Source organism: Muntiacus reevesi, chromosome 1, assembly GCF_963930625.1.
Source record: "Muntiacus reevesi chromosome 1, mMunRee1.1, whole genome shotgun sequence".
In the NCBI taxonomy this organism is placed as follows: domain Eukaryota; kingdom Metazoa; phylum Chordata; class Mammalia; order Artiodactyla; family Cervidae; genus Muntiacus; species Muntiacus reevesi.
The window spans coordinates 136,292,104-136,315,944 of record NC_089249.1 but is presented as its reverse complement, the minus strand read 5'-3'; the positions used below and the strand labels follow the sequence as shown (position 1 = coordinate 136,315,944).

Here is a 23,841-nt window from a genome sequence, read left to right as displayed (position 1 = left end):
CCAAGAAAGTAAAAGTGTTAGAAGAAATTTTCTATAAGCATTTAACATCAAACCAACCCATCAATATTTGAAATTAAAAACTCCTTTTTTCCCCTGATACAATGGTATCTGTCCACACTCCAGTCAAAGGCTAAGCATTCTACTTGTGTAATGTATCCTGTATGTTTTCACATATTCAAGGATTGCTTCTTAAGATATAATGTTTTCTTTTCTCATTAATTTTTCTCTTTATACTAGACCAAATATTTTCAACCAGTATGTACAATCAGAAGCTTTCTTTCATAACTAAAAACTGTTTAATAAGACACACACTACAAATTAGTTTAACAAGAAATTGTTCACAATTTGTTTTGGTTCCTTCCCTTTTGCTGAAAGCAATTGAGAGGACTATATTTTTTCCTACAATCTCTTCTAGTGATATAATTCTAGGTGCTTCTAGTATTAATTTCTAATATTTATAGAGTGCCTATTTTATGCTAGATACTTTGCTAAACACTTCTCTTATGCATTACTGTATTTAATGCTCACAACATCCTAGCAGACATGTACTCTTATAATCTTTATCATACAGATAAGAGAAAACTGGGATTTAGAGAAGTTAAATAACTTGTCTGTGGTTACATAGTAAATAGCACAATAGGATTCAAATCTGACTTCAGAGTTCACATTATTAAAATGTCACATCATGTACTCTTTAACCTCAATTGAATGCACACTAATGGATATGAAAGTTTACTATGTCTTTATAGTATTTATATACTTAATATCAATCAATAAATACAAAATTAAATTGTTACAAAACCCACAGTAGTTTTTATCACAATACACAACATAATTCACACTAGTGCACACCTTTAAACAAGAAATTTTTGAGTCTACAAACACCTTGGGAAGAATTCTAATTTGGTTCAATATTTTTAGCTAATGTTTCTGGGTAAAAGATATGTTATTTTCTGTTCCTATTTTTAATAAAAATATTAATCTCAAATGGAACATTGTCATTTTACTGTATGACATTACACTGAGAAATCAAAACCACCATTGAACAATAGATGTCTATTACATCCCAGTCAGTATATATATCTTTACACTTACCAAATAGATATCAAATAATCTTCAGAAAAATTTGGAAGAAAAATTGCTTCAAGTTTGTACTGATAGTCAAGCAGAAATTTGGAGAACCTTCTATCAAGATGACAGGAACTTACACTTGGGATTTTCTTCCATGAAATAATAAAGCCAAAGTGATACCAGTTTGACATTTTATTTATACAAAGTATTTAGGGCACTGATTCTTAAAGTTGGCTGAATATTGCATTCACCTGGAGAGTTTAAAAAAATATAGAGGCCTATATACTATCCGTTAAAATTTCGATTTAATCAATATAAGGTAGGACCTGAGCATTTCTTAAAACTCTCCTGGTGCTTCTAATATGGCCAATTTAAAAAACACTAGCTTAAAGAACAGTTTCATCATTAAAAAGGCTAGTTTTCAGTAGGAATGAATCCTCATGACTTGATTTCAGGGGGTGTACTGTTATTTTAAGTATATAATAGGTATATTTTCCTTGATTAGAAAATATTTTAGGGGAAGAGGTTTTCTGTTTTATTCATCATTTTCTTCCCACATCTTGAAAAATGAAAGGCATAAAGAAGTTGCTAAATAAATATCTTTTAAATGAACATATGATTGCTTTCTACTTCTTTCATATCTTTACCTTCTTGTAGATTCATGACAATTAGAATGCAAAAGATATTTACTGGAAAAAAATGAATGACTGAAGCAGTTGGGGTAAACATTAAAGGCAAATCCAAGTCTTATATATACATATTTTAAAAACACATAGATATATAAATAGATCAAAAGTAGAAAAAGAATATATAAGAGTGCAATATTTAGTAGATGAAAATTAATTCATCAAGTTTCCAAATATTCTTCACATTCTTGCACTTAGAAACAAAAGTAATTATAAACAACTAAAACAACTAGTTCTTTAAGTAACATCCATAAGCATGTGCAGATAAGTTTTTTTTTTTTTTTTTAAACAGAATTACAGCTTAATCTTGATGAGCAAATGTCAGTTTTCAAAATTCAAGTAAATACAATTTTAGCACACATCATGATAACTTTTCCAGATAGTTGTATAAAAAACAAAAGATCATTTCTGGTTAAAATACCTGTATCACCTATTGTTATTTGCTCTCAGTTAAGATCTACTAGTTTCTTAGCAGCTTCACATTGATAAAAACTATTTGGCACCTCCTTATATAATGTTTTATTGAAAAAAAAAAACCTAGAGGGAGGTGGGAGGGGGGATCGGGATGGGGAATACATGTAAATCCATGGCTGATTCATATCAATGTATGGCAAAAACCACTACAATATTGTAAAGTAATTAGCCTCCAACTAATAAAAATAAATGGAAAAAAAAAACCTTATTAATAAATAGATTTCCTTTTTAGTACCTGAATTCTTACATATGGCTTCACTTACCAAAGTTCTAGAAGTATTACATAATTTTCAATTCAATTAGTATCTTAAACTACGAAACTTTGGTTTTCTTAAAAATAGCATTGGTTGCTTGATTGTAGGTTTGTCGCTGAAAAGTGCTGCTTCACTTTCAGAGGTTGGAAATCTTTTCTGATATATTAAGGGATATTCCTTCTGAAACTTAAAAATGGGGTGAAGAATTAGAAGATATTTAACATTATTATCCAAGCTGAAGTCACTGGTCAAGATTTTATAAGGATTTAGTGCTTTTCTCAAACATGTATTTGATGAGTATCCTTTTACTTTATCCTTGCTTCTCCCTCCACTTTCTCACATATGAAAGGTATCTTGCAATATTTCTTGGAGCCCAGTTAGCGTTAATTTTCTAGAATTCTCCTCTTGTATTAATTCTCCTAAATTCCAGATGTTCTTTCTTCTCACTGGTAACGGAGCCCAGTTAGCATTAATTTTCTAGAATTCTCCTCTTGTATTAATTCTCCTGAATTCCAGATGTTCTTTCTTCTCACTGGTAACACCATGAAGGTCACTGGGATCTAGTTAGCATATTTCATATTTCTTCGAGTGTCTCAGATCTGGAATTGGACATGCTAGAATCATGTGGCTACAGTGCTTTGATATAGAGCTAAAAATTCTAAATGGCAATGATGAGTCACTAAAATTTATATATTATAACCTAAATTTTAGGTTTATAACCTAAAATTTATATATTATAACCTAAATAATTTATAATTATTGTCCTAAGGTAATCCATGTTATAAATACAAACTACTCAACATAAAGGAGAGTATATGTTATTATTGTTATTAATTTCAGGACAGAGTAAAACCAAGCAGGTAGAAATACATAGGTGTTATATATATATGATATTTAAAATTCAAAATATTAAAATAAGAAATTAGATTCTAAATGTTTATAATAACAAACAGCAATAGCATATTAGAAAATATTTATGATTAGGAAATTACTCAATCTCTTACCTGTTTTAGTTTTCTCCTTTTCTCCTTTAGAGGCAAACTCTTATTTTTAACAATATTCTCTAAAAGTTCTGCAATTGCAGCTTGAGAGGTAGAAACTTTCTGTTCATCAAACTCCTGAGCACTGATCTGCTTACAGTATGAATACGTTGGCAAAGGAGCAATCACTCCATCTCCAGGATTTTTAATCTGTAGAGAACAAATGATACAGTCAAACCTATTAATTCAGGTCATGTTCCTATTTGGTAAATGATTCTTTCAATGGAATTTTTTTCATATTATTTTGCTACCAAACATTCAACACTTTAAGAAAACTGTATTATGCAGCAGAGAAGTAATAAGTCAGTAGGGTCTCACTCCCAGTCCTACAACCTACTACAGCTTTATAACCAACAGCAAGTTATTTAAACTTGTCTTGATTTGTTTCATCCATAAAATGGGATGTACACAAGATATTAATAATGTAAAATCATCATTAGTACTATTAACCATAGATTTTATCCTTTTAACTATGAAACAGTAACAATCAACATGATATTTTAATTCATCTTAAAACACTAATGTTTTGAAAGAGTGAAAGTATTCATCTATGATTTTTGAGGTATAAGAATATGGGCAGGGTCTCTAACATCTGTAGACAAGAGAAAGAAATTGTAGGGAATAGTTATAATTATGGTAAGTCGGGGCAACATTAGAATGGTATGCATAGGAAGAAACATGAGTATATATGCTGGACGGTCAAAGACTGAATAGAACAGGTGGTTGTTTTTGGCTGCTTAGATTCCTTTTTTCCTTCCCATTCCACCCCCAACTATCCTTACCTTTTTTTGAATAACAGATTATTCTCTAATCTATGTAGAGTCACTCAGAGTATGGCCCTTTCTCCAACTCACTCACCCTCAGCCACTTAAAAAATGTGAATTTAACCTAGATTGGGCCAATATGAGTCCATACCAGTAACTTTTCAAATCAAAGGTGAAGGAATGGCTCTTTTCCCCCATGGAATGCAAAGAACCTTAATGGATCATAGGGCTTCCCTCATAGCTCACTTGATAAAGAATCTGCCTGCAATGCAGGAGACCCTGGTTTGATTCGTGGGCCAGGAAGATCCACTGGAGAAGGGATAGGCTACCCACTCCAGTATTCTTGGGCTTCCTTTGTGGCTCAGCTGGTACAGAATCCGCCTGCAACGTGGGAGACCTGGGTTTGATCCCTGGTTTGGGAAGATCCTCTGGAGAAGGGAAAGGCTACCTGCTCCAGTATTCTGGCCTGGAGAATTCTGTGGACTGTATAGTCCATGGGATCACAAAGAGTCAGACACGACTGAGTGACTTTCACTTTAATCAACCATATCCCATCATGTGAAGGAGCCAGTTTTCAACTATAGGACTGAAATGGAAATAAGGGATGAAGGGATGGAAAAGAGTCCTCTGACTATTTGAATCTCCATATTCTGTCTATATTCCTGACTTTTGGAGGTTATTTACGTGAGCTGAAATAGTCTCTCTTTTTGATAAGGTTAGTTTGAGATGAGTTTGCCACTTGCAATAGACTAATATAAAGAATTTTAAGATTTACAATACATACATGGCCCTTTCTTAAGTAGTCAAGATGTTTCTCTACTGCAGCCTGTAGGTAAGAAGGCACTTGAAGAATTTCCTGTTGATGATCCATCAAAAAAGAAACTAATCTTGCAGCAAGAAGTTCATCAAGATCTACTTCTTCAGCACAGCGTAATACACTCCGAGAAAAGGTATGTATCATCTAGAAACATAATAAAAGAGGTGAATTTAAAAGCTTAAGGTTTTATATAAATTAGAGTATCAGTAAATTCTAGGTAGCATTATGCTAACAGATTGAGATAAAGTGATAAACCAACTTCAGCTTAAAAAATGAGGACAATAACATAACATTAGGAAGAATAAAATGCCAATTTTTTTAGTTTTAGTACTTATTAAGTATTTCCTTAATATAAATCCCAAATGATTATAGAAGACTTAGCTTTTTAACTTTGTCACAATTTTATTAGTAAATACACAGATCCCATTAATACCATATAAATATGGTGCCCCTGAGTCGGGAAGTTCTCCTGGAGAAGGCAGGAAGGGATAGGCTACTGACTCCAGTATTCTTGGGTTTGCCTGGTGGCTCAGATGGTAAATAATGTGCCTGCAATGTGGGACACCTGGGTTTGGAAGATCCCTTGGAGGAGGGCATGGCAACCCACTCCAGTATTCTTGCCTGGAGAATTGCCCTGGACATAGGAGCCTGGCAAGTTATAGTCCCCAGGGTTGTAAAGAGTCAGACACAACTAAGCACAGCACAGCACAAAGACTGTTAGAGGAGAGTGACTTATTAAATTAATCCCACAAACACACCAATAGGAGAATATATAACATTTAAACACACGTGGTTACAAGGTTGGCACCATATATCTTTTGAAACAGGAAAATAGTTTTTAATGCTATTCCATCAGTCTTTAAAGACAATGTATATATTATTCAGTTCCATCATGATGATCTTCAAATCCTGGGATAAATTTTGGGTTTCAAAACTAATTTACTCTCATTTATATCCATATAAGCCACCAAATATAAGACACATACATGCACGCACCCTTGCACACACTATTTTCCAGTTTCAAAAGATATATGGTGCCAACCTTGTAACCACGTGTTTATATGTTATATATTCACCTATTTGTGTTTTTGTGGGATTAATTTAATAAGGCACACATAAACACACTTCATTCTAAAATAATTTGAATACAGAATTGTATTTTAGGTATTGTGCACATAATAGATGCTGAGCATATTTATTGAATTATTTTTGGTTTTATTTCGACATGTCTGGCAGGTTTTTCCTATCTTCTTCTAAGGTTCAGTCCTCAGATTTTTATTCTTTTCCTCAGCTTTGTAGAGCTCATTGACTCCCATACCTTCAACTACCACTTTTCAAAATACGTACCTTCAGCCCTGATTTGTTTTTACCAGGCTCATGTTTCCAACATTCTGTAGGGAAAATTTCACTTGAATGTCCTATAACCTAACTGAAGAAGTGTAAAATCAAAATTATCTTCTTTCTACTCATATCTCTCTAGATATCTTTCCCTACAAACTTCCCTATGCTTTTTAGTGGTGCCACAATCACTTGAGAGTAATTCTTTCTCTTTAATATTAGGTCTGTTATTAAATAACTGTCTTTACTGAGTGAAAGAATAGAACTTAGCTCCTGATTCCTTGCTACAAGAACATCCTATAAATCGAAGCTGTGCTCTGAGGAAGTGACAGTACTTTATAGACAGAGAGAAAGAGATAAAGAGAGAAACAGGGAGAGACATATTAGAGGTACAATTTCAAGAGTTCATTTCCAATGGGGATCTGTATATGAATGCCTCATCCCTCATCTTCATATGGAACGCGAGACTATTACACAGAAGTTCTCCCAACTTCCTGCCTATAGTGACAAGCCATCCTAATTCACATAATGCATCAAATACAACTTTTCCACTCCCAGAGTATCTGAAACACTCTGACTTACTACACATGAATTTCCCATTAATTCTCTATTTCAAGGGTTACAGTGCCCTTCAGCTTTCAGTAGTGCCTATATCTCTTCTTCTTTCCCCACCAAACAGAATTGGCACAAGGCAATATAATATGGTTTGACAGTCTGACTCATTCCAATATAGAATGAATGAAGAGGCAAAGTCCTCAGACAATACAAAGATCAAGATGTGAAAGTATAAAAGACTGGGCACAAAGGATTAATGTGCATTCTGCTGCACAGTAGGGAAGGTTAGACTTTCAAGTCTTTTAAACTCAAGAATCTAGGATTTCAAGACCATGACATCACTTGAATAGTATTCTTAGTTTTTTTTTTTTTTTCTTTTTTTTCTGCTGGGGGTGGGGGGATGGTGGTGGTGGTGGTTTATGATTCAGACTTATTCTTTCCTTAAGAAATCAACTTACCAGTGATCTTGTACCCATTGCATCATGAAGTTGGGGCATATCAACATTTTGACTCATTCGAGAAATCATGCGCATTAAAAGTTGAAGCTTTCTACGATTTGGTGGGGGAAGTAACAAACAACATAACTGCAGTGCATCGATGGCAACCCTCTCTAAATGAGGTTGCAGCAAACCTAGGAAAGCAAAGTCAACCCCCAGAAAAAAAAATCATCAATGACACTAGTTGTTTTAATACCACCAGCATATAGTTATATAAGGAAGGCAAAAAAATATTTTAATATTTTGTTTCTTTTAACTATTCCATGAAATTTACACATTCTTCAAAAACATGGTTAGATTCTCATTATTTTCTTCATAACCCATTGGATTATGAAGGACTGAAAATCTTTCACCAGTTATAAACAGTGACTCAGAATAAATGAAATTTAAGGCAAAGAAAAGGAGTGCTTTAGGTAAGTAGAATAAATCTTGGTTATGCCATGACAAGTCTTCTACAACAAGACATTTTTCTTTTGGAGAAAAAAATTAAGCAATTTCAGAGAAGAAAAGCCAGGTAAGCAAAACAGGGTTAGTAAACATTAAAAATTAATATTACATGCATTGAAAGCATCAACCTTACTTTGTGTGCCAGTCAACATAGAAGAAGCTGGAGGTAAAGAGTTTTCTGAAAGTTCTATTGTGCTTTTGCAGAGTCTTTTATTGATTGTGGTACTAGACTCTCCGAGTTCACCTTCCATAGCTGTCTGCACACTGGTGCTGCCTTGTCCAAGATTTGGTTTCATGATAATTTCAGCCACTGGCATATTAATATAACTATTCCTTCTTGTACTACTTCTTAAAAGTAAACTCTGAGATCTACAAAGCTGTTTTGGTTTGCACTTTCCATTATATAACTCCTCTTGGTCTTGAATGGTCAAAGTGGAGGTTCTCTTATAACCAACAGAGAATGGTTTTTGAATACTTTCCTCTGAATGAAGATTCATCAGGGATTCCTGTTTGGTCTCAGACTCTAAAGATTGCTTATTATTTTGTCCTTCTATGTTCAGAACAGATTGATGGAAGACACTGGAGACCTCTTTACTTGAACTCCCTGCATCTACAATTCCTTCTAATGAATAGCACCTTGGTTTGATGTTAGAGGATAGAACATGCATTCTATGTAAGCCTACTAAATTATGACAACTTCCTCCCATTATGTCATTAGCACTGGCTCTTCTGTTTTTTAAATGAACTAGCTGCATTTTCTTAGCATATTTTTCTTGAAATCCTTGATCACTTATCTGTAGTCTCTCAGTAGTATCTGATTCTTCTTTTGTTTTGTCTTTATGAAGAAGACTGAGAAGAAGACACTCAGTTGATTTGAAGGAATTCAGATTGTTTAAATGAAGAATTTTTGAAGACTGTGGATCATCTTGGATTTTATGTATCCCACTGGGTCTATCTGAAACTGTGACGTAGCCACAAACAACTACCAGGAAATGAAACAAAAATTAAGATGCAACTGTATGATAGTGGACAAAAATAAAACAAAAACAACAGTAATATTAAAAAAATAAAGCATCGCTATAGTACATATTGTTAGTATAGTACAAATAGCAGCTGCTTAATTCAGAAGCCACTTGAATAGGACACATGCAACATTCAGTTACAAAGTGCAAGACTAGAGGTTTTCCAACTTGTGATGAAAATAACTTGAAAATTTATTTCAACAATCTAATTAAATGGATTGAGTCAAATACATTCAAAAATATCTTTCAGTCTGCAAGTATTAGAAAGCTCTTAATTGTAAGACAACTGTAGTTTAAGAAAACATATATATGATTTTTCTCTCAGGTACCTGGTACATAGCTCCTAAAACCCAAGGAATTTCAAGAGTGATTGGAGTCTTTTATTCTGCACAATGAGCCTATCTGAGCACGCTTCAGTTTAAGCTAATGAGTTGACTTAGGGCTGGCCTGAGTAAAGTTGAGTAAAGAATCTACCTGCAATGCAGGAGACCAGGGTTCGATTCCTGGGTTGGGACGATCCCCTGGAGAAGGAAATGGCAACCCACTCCAGTATTCTTGCCAGGAGAACCCCATGGAGAGAGAAGTCTGGCAGGCTACGGTCTACGGGGTCGCAAGAGTTGGACACAACTTACCTACTAAACCACCACCAGTGCTGTCCTTGCTTAGAAGGTTGGAATTTTAGTCCTACCTTAAGGAGACTTGGGTTTGATCCCTGGGTTGGGAAGATTCCCTGGAGAAGGGGATGGCTACCCACTCCAGTATCCTGGCCTGGAGAATTCCATGAACTGTATAGTTCATGGGGTCACAAAGAGTTGGACATGACTGAGCGACTTTCACTTTACTTAGCTCTGGAGTTTCCCAGGTGGCACTAAGTGGTAAAGAACCCACCTGACAATGTAGGAAACTTAAGAGGCATGGTTTCAATCCCTGGGTTGGGAACATTCCCTGGAGAAGGGTGTGGCAACTCACTCCAGTACTCTTGCCTGGAGAATTCCATGGACAGAGGAGCTGGGCAGGCTAAAGCCCATAGTGTCACAAAGAGTCAGACATGACTGAAGGGACTTAGCATGCATACACGCATACCTCCCTGGAGCGGGTGGTAGGGTGGTTGGTGGTGGTGGTGGAGATCAAACTTAATCAACAATGACCAATGATTTAACCAACCATGTCTATGTAGTGAAACCTCAAATTAAAATGGAAATAACACAGCTATGGGAGCTTACCAGTTGGTAAATACATGGACAAACTTGGGAGAGTGACATTCCTGAAGAGAACATAGAAGCTCTGCACAGCCCTTACCCCTATTTCTTGCCCTATATCTCTCTTTCACTTGGCAACTCCTGACCTATATACTTAATAATAAACTGGTGATCATTATGTAAAGCACTTTCCAGAGTTCTGAAAACCATTACAGTGAATTATTAAACCTCAGGGGGGTTGTGGGAATCCCTGGGTTTGGTAATTAGCCAGGGACAAGGGCTATTAAACCTGAGGACCCCATTTGCAGCTCCTGTATGAAGTGAGGACAGTCTTGATGAACTGAGCCCTTAATATGCAGGGTCTAAGCTAGTCTTGGGTAGTTAGTATCCAAGTTGAAAAACTTTGCCCTCAACTTTTGGGGTCTGGGTTAACTCTGGGTAGTGTCAGAAATGAACTAAATTGCAAGACGTGATTGATGTAGAGAATTGGTGTTAGAATGGTATATTTGAATGACTGGAAAACATAAAAGCAACCAGAATATTTCTGAGTTTTAAAATAATTTATAGCCTGTCACTTTCATATACTATCTATACTTTTAGATTTTTTAAATTATGGGGGACTTGGAAACCAGTAAAATAAATCTAAATAATAAGGAAAAATCTATACATACCCAAAATGTTCACAAATAATTCATAATATTCAAAGGTAAGTAGAGGTTCAGGGAGATCTAGAAAATAATCTGCAATTGTTCTGAATACATCTCGCTCAAATCCAATATAAGTTGGATTATTCATGTCATTACTTCTTGGCCCTAAGTGGAAAGTAAAAAAAATGGTGAAATATATTTCTTTTAAAAATAATTTTTAAAGATACTTATAAAAAGCCTAAAGCCTGTATTTATTTCATGAAAGATCTATGCTTAACAACAAATTCTGTCATAATCAAAAATTTAAAAGGTTGTGCATATCTCATGACTTCTCACTATCTTTTCACTAGAAATCACTGCAATTATTAATATTTTGTCTAGTTTTAATATGTATATGATTGAAAAATTTGAAATACATTTTAAAAGCATCAGGGAAGTTTATTTTAATGGAATTTTATCACAATTCATTTTATATATCACAGAATATTTAGATATTGCAAATAATTCTTTCAAATTGTCTTTTGCAAATTTATATTTTCATGATTAAATTTTGCCTGATACAAAGCATACTCTGAATGAATTTAAATAATATCATTACCTTGCTGTTCAATTAGCTTAACATTATTGAAATAATTATGCCTACTTATTGGTATTTTCCTCAAGAAAGTCTGATCTCATGTTATAGATGAGGACACTGAAGATCAGAGCCACTCGCTCAAGATGCAAGAGCCTTTGATGGCAAAGTTAAAATTAGAACTCAGAGCTCTGTAAGAGCAAGTCATAGGACCTTGAGACTCAACAGCATTTAAAGTATGGTCCATGGACTACATAATCAGAAACATCAATGTGCCTATTAAAAGCATAATCTCTTCTATACAGTACAAAATCTATCATAATTCCTATGCAGCTAGGAATTATTGATCTAGAAATTTTTGTTGCTGGTTCACTAATTTAGTAGCTTCCAAATACTGATCTGGGCATCTTCACTATAAGACTCTTCTGAGATATGATTTAAAAAAAAATCCTGACATTCTCAATCAGTTGAACCTGAATTTTTGGTGAATATCTCTAGTGACTGTGCTATGCACTAAGATTTGAGAGTTACCCTACTATCTTTCAAGGTAACACACACATCAACACATTTAATAGTTTAAAGGCTAATGAGGGCTTTATGTGGAACAAAACAGACAATTTTTATAAGGAGGATATGAGATATATTCTTAATATGTAGAATAAAAATTTTGATAATCATTAAAAGTTTTCTAAGATAGAAAATTCTTAACTGGAATTAAACATATAAAATTTACAGTTAGAGAATCTAGGTTTGAATACATAGCTCCTCATGTATTAGAAAAAAGTCCTAAGTTTTCTTTTCTAGAAAAAAATTGGGAATAGTATATTGATCACTGATTCTTGTATGTCACAGGATTACTGTGGGGGAATAAATAACAAACACGTTAAATGAAAGTCTTAATATTGCCTCTGGCCAGACATATTATTGCTAAACTGAAATCCAGTAAGTTATATCTTTGGTATCATTTATGCATAACATGGACTGGGAAGCAAAAGAAACAAACTTTAAAGATGAGGTATCAGAGAAATCCCTGGAAGTATGCTGAGTTGCTAACTATGAGGCAAGGTATGAGAGAGAAAGGCAGGTAGGTAGGGGAAGTTAGAAAGAGAATTTAAAACATCTTATGTTTCTATTCAAGATCTTTACCTTGATTTGATAAATAAAATTTTTCTGTATCTAATATTATTTACTTTATTGCTATTCTGTTATTTTGTCATATTGACACCCAGTGGACAATAAGGGAATATATACTTATTTTGAACATTAATAAAATACAAATTTTATAAGACCTAGAAAATTACTTCTGTAATATAATTATTAAAATATAATTTTACTTTTGATGATTAAGAAGCACACACCTCTGCACACATTTTTAAAATTGACTTTTGAAAGCAATTAGTGTTTTGTACTTGAACAGGGCCTTAAATTTTAAAAATCAATCATCATTGACCAGTATGGAAAAATCTTGAAGAACAAAACATTAAAAAATGATCTAATTTAGTAAAGATCATTCTTTTTCATAAACATAAAAGCCCCATTAATATATCCTATGGAGAAGAAGCATATCATGAAACATCTGAATGTTGAAGCTGTGTACAATGACAAGGGGAATGAAGTGCATTTTATGAGACTTCATTTCTGATTGAAACTTTATACTTACAAGCTACTTTACTTGTAAGTTGCTATTTGAACTCCCTGGACTCATGAGACAATTGATGTAGATTATACCTAAAAATCCTTTGAGATCTTCTAGCTTATGATTTTATGATCTATGAGAACTGAGTCATAAATGATTAGCTTGGATTATAAAATCATTATCTGCACAGACAAAGTTAAGTGTTCTATAACACAATCCACATGCAATGAAATGTAATCAGTTTTACTAGATCTTCATTTAAACACCAACAGAAATGATATAGTTCAATTTTATCATGACTTTCACGAATCAGAATAATCCCTTGGTTCTTATTAAAAACTATCAATATAATACACATACATATCACACATATACCATTTGTTTACTTACAATTTGCTAGGCACTTCATGGCAGATAGTACCCAGTGAGGAAGATCATCTACACAAAAAATATCATTTAATTATACAACTATTTTAACAATATATTCAAAACTTCACACTTGCTACATAATTATACATATATTTATATATATGTATATGTACTACCAGAATTAAAATTGATTACATATTTAGTAAGATATAGGGCCATATAGTATTTTAAAATACAAGTTTAAAAGTTAGCTATGCTTCTTGAATATTACTGATTTGAGTGAGATCTATGATAGAAACAAGCTATATTTGAATATTTTATTTTATAAAATATAAATATACAAAATATAATATTAAAATATTTAATTAATTAAAATTTTTAATTAATAATTATAATATTTAATTATATTTTAAGGTGATTTCAAAGCAAGGCTTGCTTAAAATCTCTCAGTTGCCACTAAGTGAAATATGATGCATAAGTGTTAAAGTTTTTTGACACAAACACAAAAACCACACATACATTTCACTTGAAAAGTTAATAATCATAAAGAATAGAAAGCTTAGATGAGAGCATACACTCAAGTTATTTCAGGTAATGAAAGATGGGACTGATCCAAAGCTGCATGCATATACAACATAGCTCCAGGTTTTCAACATTTACTTTTTGTTCTTATGGTTAAAATCTCAAAAGTTCCTGCCCACAGAAAGAAAATCAAAGTAATGCATGTCAGTTAATTCTAAAGCCAGCAACTGATTATTAGGAAAAAAAAAAAACAAGAGCCAACATTTTGAGTAAATTTATTAATACACTTCCTGTAATGTAAATTTTCCAATGCAACTGGCTTGATTTCCCTGATTTTCTTTAAATCTGAAACCAATAAATTACATAAAATACATACAATATAAAGCCAGTATTCTTTTAAATACTGTTCTTAAATTTGGACTTATTTTATTGTGTGTTACTTTGGTTTTGCATGTGCCTTGACCCGTTTAAATATGTATGTAACTTCTCATTTAAGCTCCAGAAAGGAATGGACCATTTTTCTCTTAATCATCTAATCTTTAGCACAATGCCCAGCACATTGTAGGTCCTCAATAAAATCTGATTAAACAATAGTTTCAATTATATTTGCATACTCTTTGGATGCTTACTCTTCCATTAAAAAAAAAAATTCATGCAAGAATCCACCTTTAGAGCTAAAACAAGTGTGAATAATATTCATTTAAAAATTATTTCACCATGATGACCAAAGTACCTCTGATAAAACAGTAGTCTCCCTAATGTATATACTTTATATATTTTGGTCTTTCTTTATCCTCACTATAGCTGTAGCTTTTTTTTAGCAAGTTTAAAATGATTCCAACTTCTTTTATTGATACCAACCTGATTTGTCTTGCAGTATAACTACTCCATGTTTACTTGTATTGGTCATGTTGTACATTATATACTGAGGAATAACTTGCTTGGGATTTATGACTTCTTCTAGGGAGGATACACCTAGAATGGTTTGCAGGCTAAATAGAAGAAAGAATACAAGCTTTTTTTTCTCCATGAAATAGGTGGAACAGAAATATGAGAGTATGAATAGAAAACAGACAAAGCTTTCAGAATATTTTTCTTAAATCAAACCTCTAAGGCTTATATTTAGTATCTACTTTAAAGTACATTTATCTTTATAACTTTGAAGGATTCCAACATAGACCCCAAACTATAGCTACAACTTTGAGTCAAAGAGAAAGCAAATCATAGTCAAACCATTCTACTTCTACTGTACCAGAACAATAAATACAAAAGTATTTATTAAGAAACACATATACAGGTGAAATTCTAAGCTTTGAGAATTAATCTGCTCTTCTTCAACTGAGTATCTTGATGAAAATAACAAAATAACATTCTAAACACCCCAGGAACTTGGTTATAGCTTAGTTTTAGCTTACTAGATCAGAATAACATATCTCCAAACTTCTTCAACATCTTTCTGGCTTATTTCTCTGTTATCAGCTAAATTTTCTTGATCTTCATCGATTATTTCACAGTTCATTTTCTCTGCATTTTCCTGAAAAAGGAATTACTTTGATTTAATATAATATGTTCAAATTTTGGAAATAATGAACTGATACTACTTCTAATATTTAGTAATTCTATTAGTATCAGTCTACTGTGGAGCTGTAAAGGTGTCACTTGAAGAAATAATGCAGCATTTGGGGCTTCCCAGGTGGCACTAGTTGTAAACAAACTGCCTGCCAATGCAGGAGACTCAAGAGACACAGGTTCAACCCTGGATAGGGAAGATCTCCTGGAGAAGGAAATGGCAACCCACTCCAGTATTCTTCCCTGGAGAATCTCATGGACAGAGGAGCCTGGTGGACTATAGTCCATGAAGTTGCAAAGGGTTGGACATGACTGAAGCAATTTAGCACTTAGCATACACAGTAATAGAGCTTTTGGTTTTGTATCTGCCCCCACTACTGTCAAATTAATTTAAAATACAACGTGCTTAAATTATACAAATAGTATTTCAAGTATGTCTCACTATAATTTTTATTATTATTTCTGAGTTCCAAATAAAATTACATGTATACATTTAGAATATAATATAGCTAAGTGATTCCAAGCATTGACTACAAATCTTAAACAATCATTTATTTTAATTATTCTATTGATATTATTAAGCACACAGCAATTATATTTAAACTAGTGATTAGTAAAAAGGGTGTGTTTACCTGAGAGAAATGTAGTCCATGTTTTTTAGGAGTTCTTCGAGATAAGTTTCGCAATTTAAAAATACTATCTTTATCTTTGGAAAAATTCTCTATGCTGTTTTTTCTCAATTCTGGATGTCTTCGTGGAAGAACTTTAAGTGGAGAACTTGTAGGAAATCTGGTTTAAGAATATGCAATTAAATAATGTGAGATAATGAACTTTTAGTGCCTATTTATCTTTTGAATTGTGGTTCTGGGAGAAGACTCTTTAGAGTCCCTTGAACTGCAAGGATATCAAAAAAGTCAACCCTAAAGAAAATCAACCCTGAACATTCACTGGAAGGACTAATGCTGAAGCTGAAGCTCCAATACTTTGGCCACCTGATGCGAAGAGCTGATTCATTGGAAAAGACCCTGATGCTGAGAAAGATTGAGGGTGGGTGGTGGGGGGGAGTGGGACAGAAGATGAGATAGTGGGATAGCATTACTAACTCAGCGGACATGAGCTTGAGCAAAATCTGGGAGACAGTGAAGGACAGGGAAGCCTGGCGTGCTGCAGTTCATGGGTCGTGTAGAGTTGGACATGACTTAGCAACTGACCAACAACAAAAATCTTAAAAATAACTCAAAAACACTGGATTTAATTTATCAAGGAATGAATATTCTACATAAATTAATTTTCTCATTAAGCCTTTAAATTTTTTTTAATAGTTTCCTGATATCATGAGTAAACTGTATATTCTAACTTTATTCCTGTATAATTCAGGGTTATTATTAGGACTAATTCTTTTGGAGAGGTACATACAAAACAGTTGTAGAAAGTTATATTTTCTAAATTTCTCTTATTAGTTATCTAATTTGTACATATTTTCTGCCCTTTGTGATTGTTCAATTTTCAGAACTCTGTTGCTCCTATTGATTATAATGCTTTTCCTCCCTTCAATTTAATATAAAATATTTCAAAGATACAAACAAGTACAGGGTGTTTTTTATAAAATAACATCCACATAGGCGACCATCAACAAATGCAACTGTTAACATTTTAACAAGACTTCTTAAACCAATTCATAGTTTTATTATCACTGTAAAAGGCCTAGAGGTAGAAAGATTAAGAGTTTTGCAGAATTTCAGGTAAGAGAGAACAATAGTCTAATAAAAAAAATATCATGAAGACAAGCAGACAGATCAGAGAGTACTGAGGCAGCATGATATACACGGTTTGATAATTACATCATATTTAAAGAGGAGAAGGAAAAGAATGAAAGCAACTACAGGAAGATTGCCATTCATTCAGATATGGATATAAGAGGTCAAAAGTTAGCTTAGGAGATGGTAGTGATTTTTCATATGCTATATTATATGTGAAGTGCCTGTTTAACAGGCAAAAAGGGAGCCCTAAAGCTCAGGAGTGACATTTGGGTTGGAGGCATGAAAGTCATTAAGACGTGGCATGAAAGCAGAGACATAGTAGGAGATTGTTCAGGGAGAGAGGTGAAGTGTAGACAGGCCTAGGACCTTGAGGACAGTAGAAGCTAAAGGATGAGCGCAGCAGAGAAACTTAAAAGGTGACTGATGAGTAGCACAGAGAGGAAAGGTTTATATAGTTTTATACAAAGTATTTATATATTTGTTATTGTAGTTTACTTGTGTGACATAAATCATCTTTGACGCATAGGCAAAAATTTATTTCTACATCTCATTTGAAAAGTACTCATTTTGTAGAGTAAAAAAACATGTGTATTAGAATCCAAAGATCTAATTTAAGGGATATATAATCAAGAACTCTGGGTGCATGAGAGAAAACTCAATTACGCTGACCCAAGGAAGTCAGAAAGGTCTCCTGTCCTCAAGGTGGGCTACAACACAGCTGACATGAGAAGAAATGTATTCACTAGTCTGATGAATGTGTACATAAGCATATTTCAGACTGAACGAATAAGATTTGTTGATGCATGGTCTCCACCTTTTCACCTGTAAAAATGAGTTAATATCTATCCTGTTTAGCTATTCTAGGGATTAAATAAGGAAAACACAACTCATAAATTAAGGCTTCTAGTACATGATAAATGCTTATTGTTTTCAAACTGTCGTATATTTCTTTTGTTAGTTATTACATAAGTTTGCTATTATTTACCTCATCACATGTATTCTTAGATTGTATAGATTATATGTCTATTGAAGGCAAGAACCTGTGAGAATTTGTAATTCTTAAATCTATGAAACTAAAGGTTGATAATGTTCTGTCCTTCACATGTTACAGAGCTTTCAGAAGATGTTAAAGTTATAGTACCTCCTTCTTTCCCCACAACTTTCTATATTATTATATATACTGTCTATCATTATAAGGTTTGAATTGTGCAGGAATTAGTCTTAAAGGACTTTAACTTAAGTGGTTTCAATTGAACTCAGAGCAATAGTTTTCTAAAGAAAATATTACTTCTCCTAAAGAGGCTGCTGTTTTAGTAGCTATATAATAGAAGCAGAGTAAAACTTTATGGTTAAATAATTCAGTTTTGCAGTTATTTCTTTGTCCAATACCTGAATAGCTGACTGTTGTCATCAAGATTTTCCGTCCCCCATTTGCCTTTGATATCTTCAATTACATGATTCTTAAGAAATTTTCTCAATAGCTGGATAGTCTGTTGCCTTGTAACTTCAGGACCAAAGTTGCTATTAGTTCTTAATAGGTCATAAAGCCAGTCCACTGCTTCTCCTGCTGTAAAACAGTTGCCATATTTTTTGAAGTGTTGCCTATGTTTTCTTAGGGGCATTCCCACTCGAAAAGATGTGGTAATTTCATTCCACTGTAAAATGAAAAAAAATAAAAATAAAAAAAAATCCACTCACTCACATATTATTAAATCATTGAAATTCATGAAGAAATCATTTGTCTTATTTGTGCTAAAAATTTTTACATCTCATACTGATTTCTTATTTTTAATTACAGTGTTGCAAGAATATTTTTATGTAATGGTTTTTGACTAAAAGTACTTCATTGGCTGATTGGCTTACTTAGGAAACCTACGAATAATGGAGACCTGTAATGAACCTGCCTTGAGTCCTCAACAGAGAAAGCATTTATTCCTGTTTCTACAACTTCAACTAATTTTGATATGATAGTAGCATTTGTGTCAGACACTATGCATTACATTCATTATTTCACTTTAATTCTCACAATTCAATGAATGGGTACTATTATTATCCCATTTTCAGATATGGAATATGAAGCACTGAGATATTTAATAACTTGACCAAGGTCACACACCTGAAAACCAGGCGCTGGATAAACTCTAGAACCTGTACTCATAACTTAGCAGGGCAAACAACACTTATGGCAGGCAGTAGTTTTACTGGTAAAACTTTTTACCTTTAGTTTTACCTTTTTAATATTAAAAAAGTTTATATATTTACTAGTGAAGATTCCAATAATGAACATAACAGATGGAGCAAATTAAAACTTAAGTCTATTGTTTGTTTAATGACACTGTGATATATCTACATTTTAAAAAGATGATCACACTTTCAAAAATCTTTTTCAAATTACCCAAACTTTTGGCTTTGTGGCAGGTCTAACAGTGGTGATATAGAAGGTTGTGGTGATAAAAGTTTTTTATTGGAGTACAATTGCTTTACAACCTGTGTCAGTTTCTGCTGTACAATGAAGTGAAGCAGCTATATGTGTGCCTATATCTCCTCCCTCCTGGACTTCCCTCCCACCCGCCCCCTATACCACCCATCTAGGTCAACACAGCACCAAACCTAGCTCCCTGCGTTATACAGCAGGTTCCCATTAGCTATCTATTTTACACATTGGGCTTACCAGGTGGCTCAGTGGTAAAAGAATCCGCCTGCCAAAGCAGGAGATGCAGGTTCAATCCCTGGGTCGGGAAGATCCCCGGAGGAGGAAGTGGCAACGTACTCCAGTATTCTTGCCTGGAGAATCCCATGGATAGAGCCTGACAGGCTTCAGTCCACGGTGTTGCAAAGGGTTAGACATGACTGAGCACGCCCAAGTGTGTATATATATGTCAATCCTAATTTCGCAATTCTTCCCACCCTCCCTTTGTCCACACCTCCATTCTCTATGTCTGTGTCTCTATTCCTGCCCCAGAAATAGGCTTCATCTGTATCATTTTTTCTAGATTCCACACGTATGGGTTAATATAACAATATTTGTTTTTGTCACAGACAGCTCATAGAGCTCAATATCAAAAAACAAAAAACCCAAGTCAAAAAAATGGGTGGAAAGCCTAAAAAGACATTTCTTCAAAGAAGACATACAGACGGCCAATAAACACATGAAAATAAGCTCATTGAAAATGGGCTTCCCTTGTGGCTCAGGTGGTAAACAATCTGCCTGCAATGCAGGAGACCCAGGTTCAATCCCTGGGTCGGGAAGATCTCCTGGAGAAGAAGGCATAGAGATGGCCCATGAACACATGAAAATATGCTCAACTTCATTAATTACTGCTGCTGCTAAGTCGCTTCAGTCATGTCCGACTCTGTGCGACCCCATAGACGGCAGCCCACCAGGCTCTGCCTGGGAGTCTCCAGGCAAGAACACTGGAATGGGTTGCCATTGCCTTCTCTGCACTAATTACTAGAGAAATGTAAATCAAAACTACAATAAGCTATCACCTCAAACCATCAGAATGGCCATCATCAAAAAAAATCTACAAACAATAAATGCTGGCGAAGGTGTGGAGAAAAGGGAACTTCTTGCACTGTTGGTGGGAATATAAACTGATACAGTCAAGTGGAGAACAGTATGGAGATTCCTTCAAAAACTAAAAATAAAACTACCATATGACCCAGCAATCTCACCAGTGGGCATATGCCCTGAGAAAACCATAATTTAAAATGACACAAGTACTCCAATATTCATTGCCACACTATATTCAATAGCCAGGACATAGAAACAACCTAAATGTTCCATGACAGAGGAAAGAATAAATAAGACGTGGTACATAGAGAGGAATATATAACTTTTTAATTTAAAAAAACCCTACATTAGAGATGAAGAAATCTGATCTATAAGTCCAAATATGTTACTACTTGTTAAGCTACCACTTCGCTAACCCTATGTGGTCCCAACATCATAGCACAAAATTTAAGGGCTGAAAACACAATAACTCTGTTTTTTCTTTATACACCTCCACATTTCATATATTATTCAAGAAACTTATATTGAGCTGCGGTTTATACAGAGAATAAGTTGTCTGTTATTCTACAGATAACAACACACTTTCACCTACAGTAATATCTACTCGGGAGAACTCTCAGCTCTACTTTATCAGTGGGGAGACTGATGCTCACACAAGTGACCCTCCTAATGTCACAACATAACCAGCGGCACGGTATCCTCGTGGACTGATGATTCACCAAATACACAAAACACTGTGCGCGTGTACAAATTCTGTAACTACCAACGGTGGCTCCTGATGGGTACTTAAAATATTCTGAGTTTAGTTACGAAATAGCTGTTATTGAGTGGTATTCAGTCGATACAACCTGTATTTAATTCCACAGGGCCGGCAAAATGAAGCTGTCACAATCTGATCCTACAAAACACTAGAACTCGTTCTAAATTCCCCTAGAATCCTGTTGGGGGTAGAAAATCTGGCGTGAGGAGCATCTAAACTCAGAATATTCTAAGTCATTCCAGGGGACGCCGAAAACACCAAGAACAGAGTCGATTAAGAAGTTGGGTCGATGCGTCTACCCCGGAAGCCTGGAGCAAAGGAAGGGGTCAGACTCTCAAAAGACGGGGACAAGCGTGTCCTACAAAGGTCCGCGATACCCGAGAACTCCCCTCATCCTCCTCTTCAGCGATCTCCTAGGCTCTGGGGCCCATCCCTCCGCCCTAGGAAAAACTATGAACCTTCACGTAAAACCGGCCATCACCCCGCCGGCCAATCTCGTCGTTCGCGCTGCCTTACCAGCTTGGTGGCCCGATAAGGGCCGGGAGGCACATCCCGATTCTCCATTCCGCCCACCGGGCCCGAGGTTCCCTCAGCGCCCGGTGCCCGGCATGGCAGCGGAAGGCGACACAGATTCCCACAACCGTCGGCCCCGCCGTTGATTTGAATACCGCCGAGGGCTGCGTTGATTGGCTGAGCTGTCTGGCCACGTGATGCACCGCCCTGGCCCGGCCGCAGGGGCGTGGGGCTGTGGACTGGCGCAGGCCGGCTTGGCTGAGAAGAGCTATCTCCCTCCCAGGAGGGTGAGACGGGCTCCTGACCTCACCTGGCTTCTCTGAGGTTGCTTGTCCGTCTTGCGGTCATTGGCGAGGCGGAATCATTCTTCCACACTCAGAACGGGTGAGGCGGTTTATTCCCCTACAGGATGTTTGGAGTCCAGCGTTTGGCTTAAAGGAATTTGAAATTTGAAAAGAAAAAAACGAACAGACACAAGCCTTTTCTGCCTGGTCTGGCAGGGTCTCAGGCAGTTGGTTAGCAAGTGAAACAAGTCTGGGGCGTAGCTTTCACCCTACCGACCGCTTGGTTTTGCTTTTAGGAAGCTTTCTGGGTATAAGGGACCACAATTCCATCTTCCCCAGTGCTGAAATGTAAGTTAACTAACCCCACCTCCTCCTCCCCGGTTAATTGGGTTGTGAAACGGAGCTTAGTAGTTTTCCGTCAGTATACGGCTTGTGACAGGTGATGCAAAACTTGCCAAATTGCTTCCCTTAAAATCTATCTCATCAGACGAGAATCCTGGTTTTATTTAAATCATGGATATACAGAAACTAAAGTTCCCAGAAGTTGCTCAGAATCTCAGGTCCTGTTGGCAGATCCCAGACTTCGTACTTTTAATAAACGTTCTATCACCAGTTTGAAACTGTTTGGTGGTGGGAGTCCCTTAGTTCAGACACTGAGAAATTACCTGAGTGAATTGAAGCCCTGAAAGAATTAATTTGGAAATTAAACGACAATTTGAAAGGATAGACCGTAGTAAAAAAGAGAGGTAAGAGAAAATTTTTTTAGGGAGAAGTAGTATAATGGTGTGGAGAGTTTACTTATTGCATTTAGGATTATTTGGTTGGAGATACATATCTTTTCTGAACAGACCAATGGATTGGAATTTTCAAAAAGCTCTTAGTGGATAGGAATAATCAACTCGGTTTTGCATTTGTGTTAAGGAAAAGAAGTACAGTGATAGATATTACAAAATAGTGTTAACCATTTTTTAAATCTGGCTTTATGACACATTGTTCTAGGGTTTTCTTTTTTCTTTTGTTTCCTGATTCCCTTCAGAATGAAAGAAGATGAGAATGTGGAAGTCAAAATGTAGTGTGCATTTTTTGTCTGGCCTTCTAGTTGAACATTATTTTATATGCAGCCTTCGGGATGAGTAGCCACAGCCTAATATTACCTGTTTTTATGTAATATTACCTGACAGAGGATACCATTACTGGCACAAAATTAATTTCAAATTATAAAGCTTCATCTGAAACATTATAAAAGGTAGCAGTAAAAGTGGGCTTCCCTGGTGACTCAGTGGTAAAGAATCCGCCTGCCAGTGCAGGAGACTTCTTTGCTCCCTGGGTGAGGAAGATCCCCTGGAGAAGGAAATGGCAACACACTCCAGTATTCTTGCCTGGGAAAGCCCATGGACAGAGGAGCCTGGTGGGCTACAGTCTATGGGGATGCAAAAGAGCCAGCCTTGACTTAACAACTAAACAACAGCAACAACAAAACAATAAAAGCACATCTAAATTTTGTGTAAGAAAATGGAGGAGTTCTGAAA

General features: G+C 35.2%; 2 protein-coding genes across 5 annotated transcripts in view; both read right to left on the bottom strand.

The window, feature by feature from the left end:
* Positions 1 to 2,523, bottom strand: part of RPE65 (retinoid isomerohydrolase RPE65) — a 55,011-nt gene extending 52,488 nt beyond the window's left edge. Inside the window, exon 1 of the mRNA XM_065911219.1 lies at positions 2,495 to 2,523. The gene's annotated coding sequence lies outside the window, so the exon portion shown is untranslated. The remainder of the gene's footprint in view (positions 1 to 2,494) is intronic.
* DEPDC1 (DEP domain containing 1) overlaps positions 1 to 22,154 on the bottom strand; it is a 31,474-nt gene extending 9,320 nt beyond the window's left edge. For 2 of the 4 annotated variants that reach the window (XR_010659775.1, XM_065911184.1), the window contains exons 1-12: positions 22,032 to 22,154; positions 18,631 to 18,896; positions 16,114 to 16,270; positions 15,328 to 15,446; positions 14,774 to 14,904; positions 13,412 to 13,459; positions 10,836 to 10,976; positions 8,077 to 8,925; positions 7,458 to 7,630; positions 5,074 to 5,250; positions 3,490 to 3,675; positions 2,495 to 2,671 (exon numbers count right to left, since the gene is read on the bottom strand). Coding sequence is in view for 3 of the 4 variants with exons in the window: in XM_065911184.1 (XP_065767256.1) it covers positions 2,531 to 2,671; positions 3,490 to 3,675; positions 5,074 to 5,250; positions 7,458 to 7,630; positions 8,077 to 8,925; positions 10,836 to 10,976; positions 13,412 to 13,459; positions 14,774 to 14,904; positions 15,328 to 15,446; positions 16,114 to 16,270; positions 18,631 to 18,896; positions 22,032 to 22,079 (2,436 nt within the window). In the remaining variant the exon portion in view is untranslated. Of the gene's footprint in view, positions 1 to 546; positions 2,672 to 3,489; positions 3,676 to 5,073; positions 5,251 to 7,457; positions 7,631 to 8,076; positions 8,926 to 10,835; positions 10,977 to 13,411; positions 13,460 to 14,773; positions 14,905 to 15,327; positions 15,447 to 16,113; positions 16,271 to 18,630; positions 18,897 to 22,031 lie in introns of those variants that run through there. The other 2 variants (XM_065911175.1, XM_065911198.1) reach the window with 2 other exon arrangements.
* Positions 22,155 to 23,841: the final 1,687 nt, after the last annotated feature.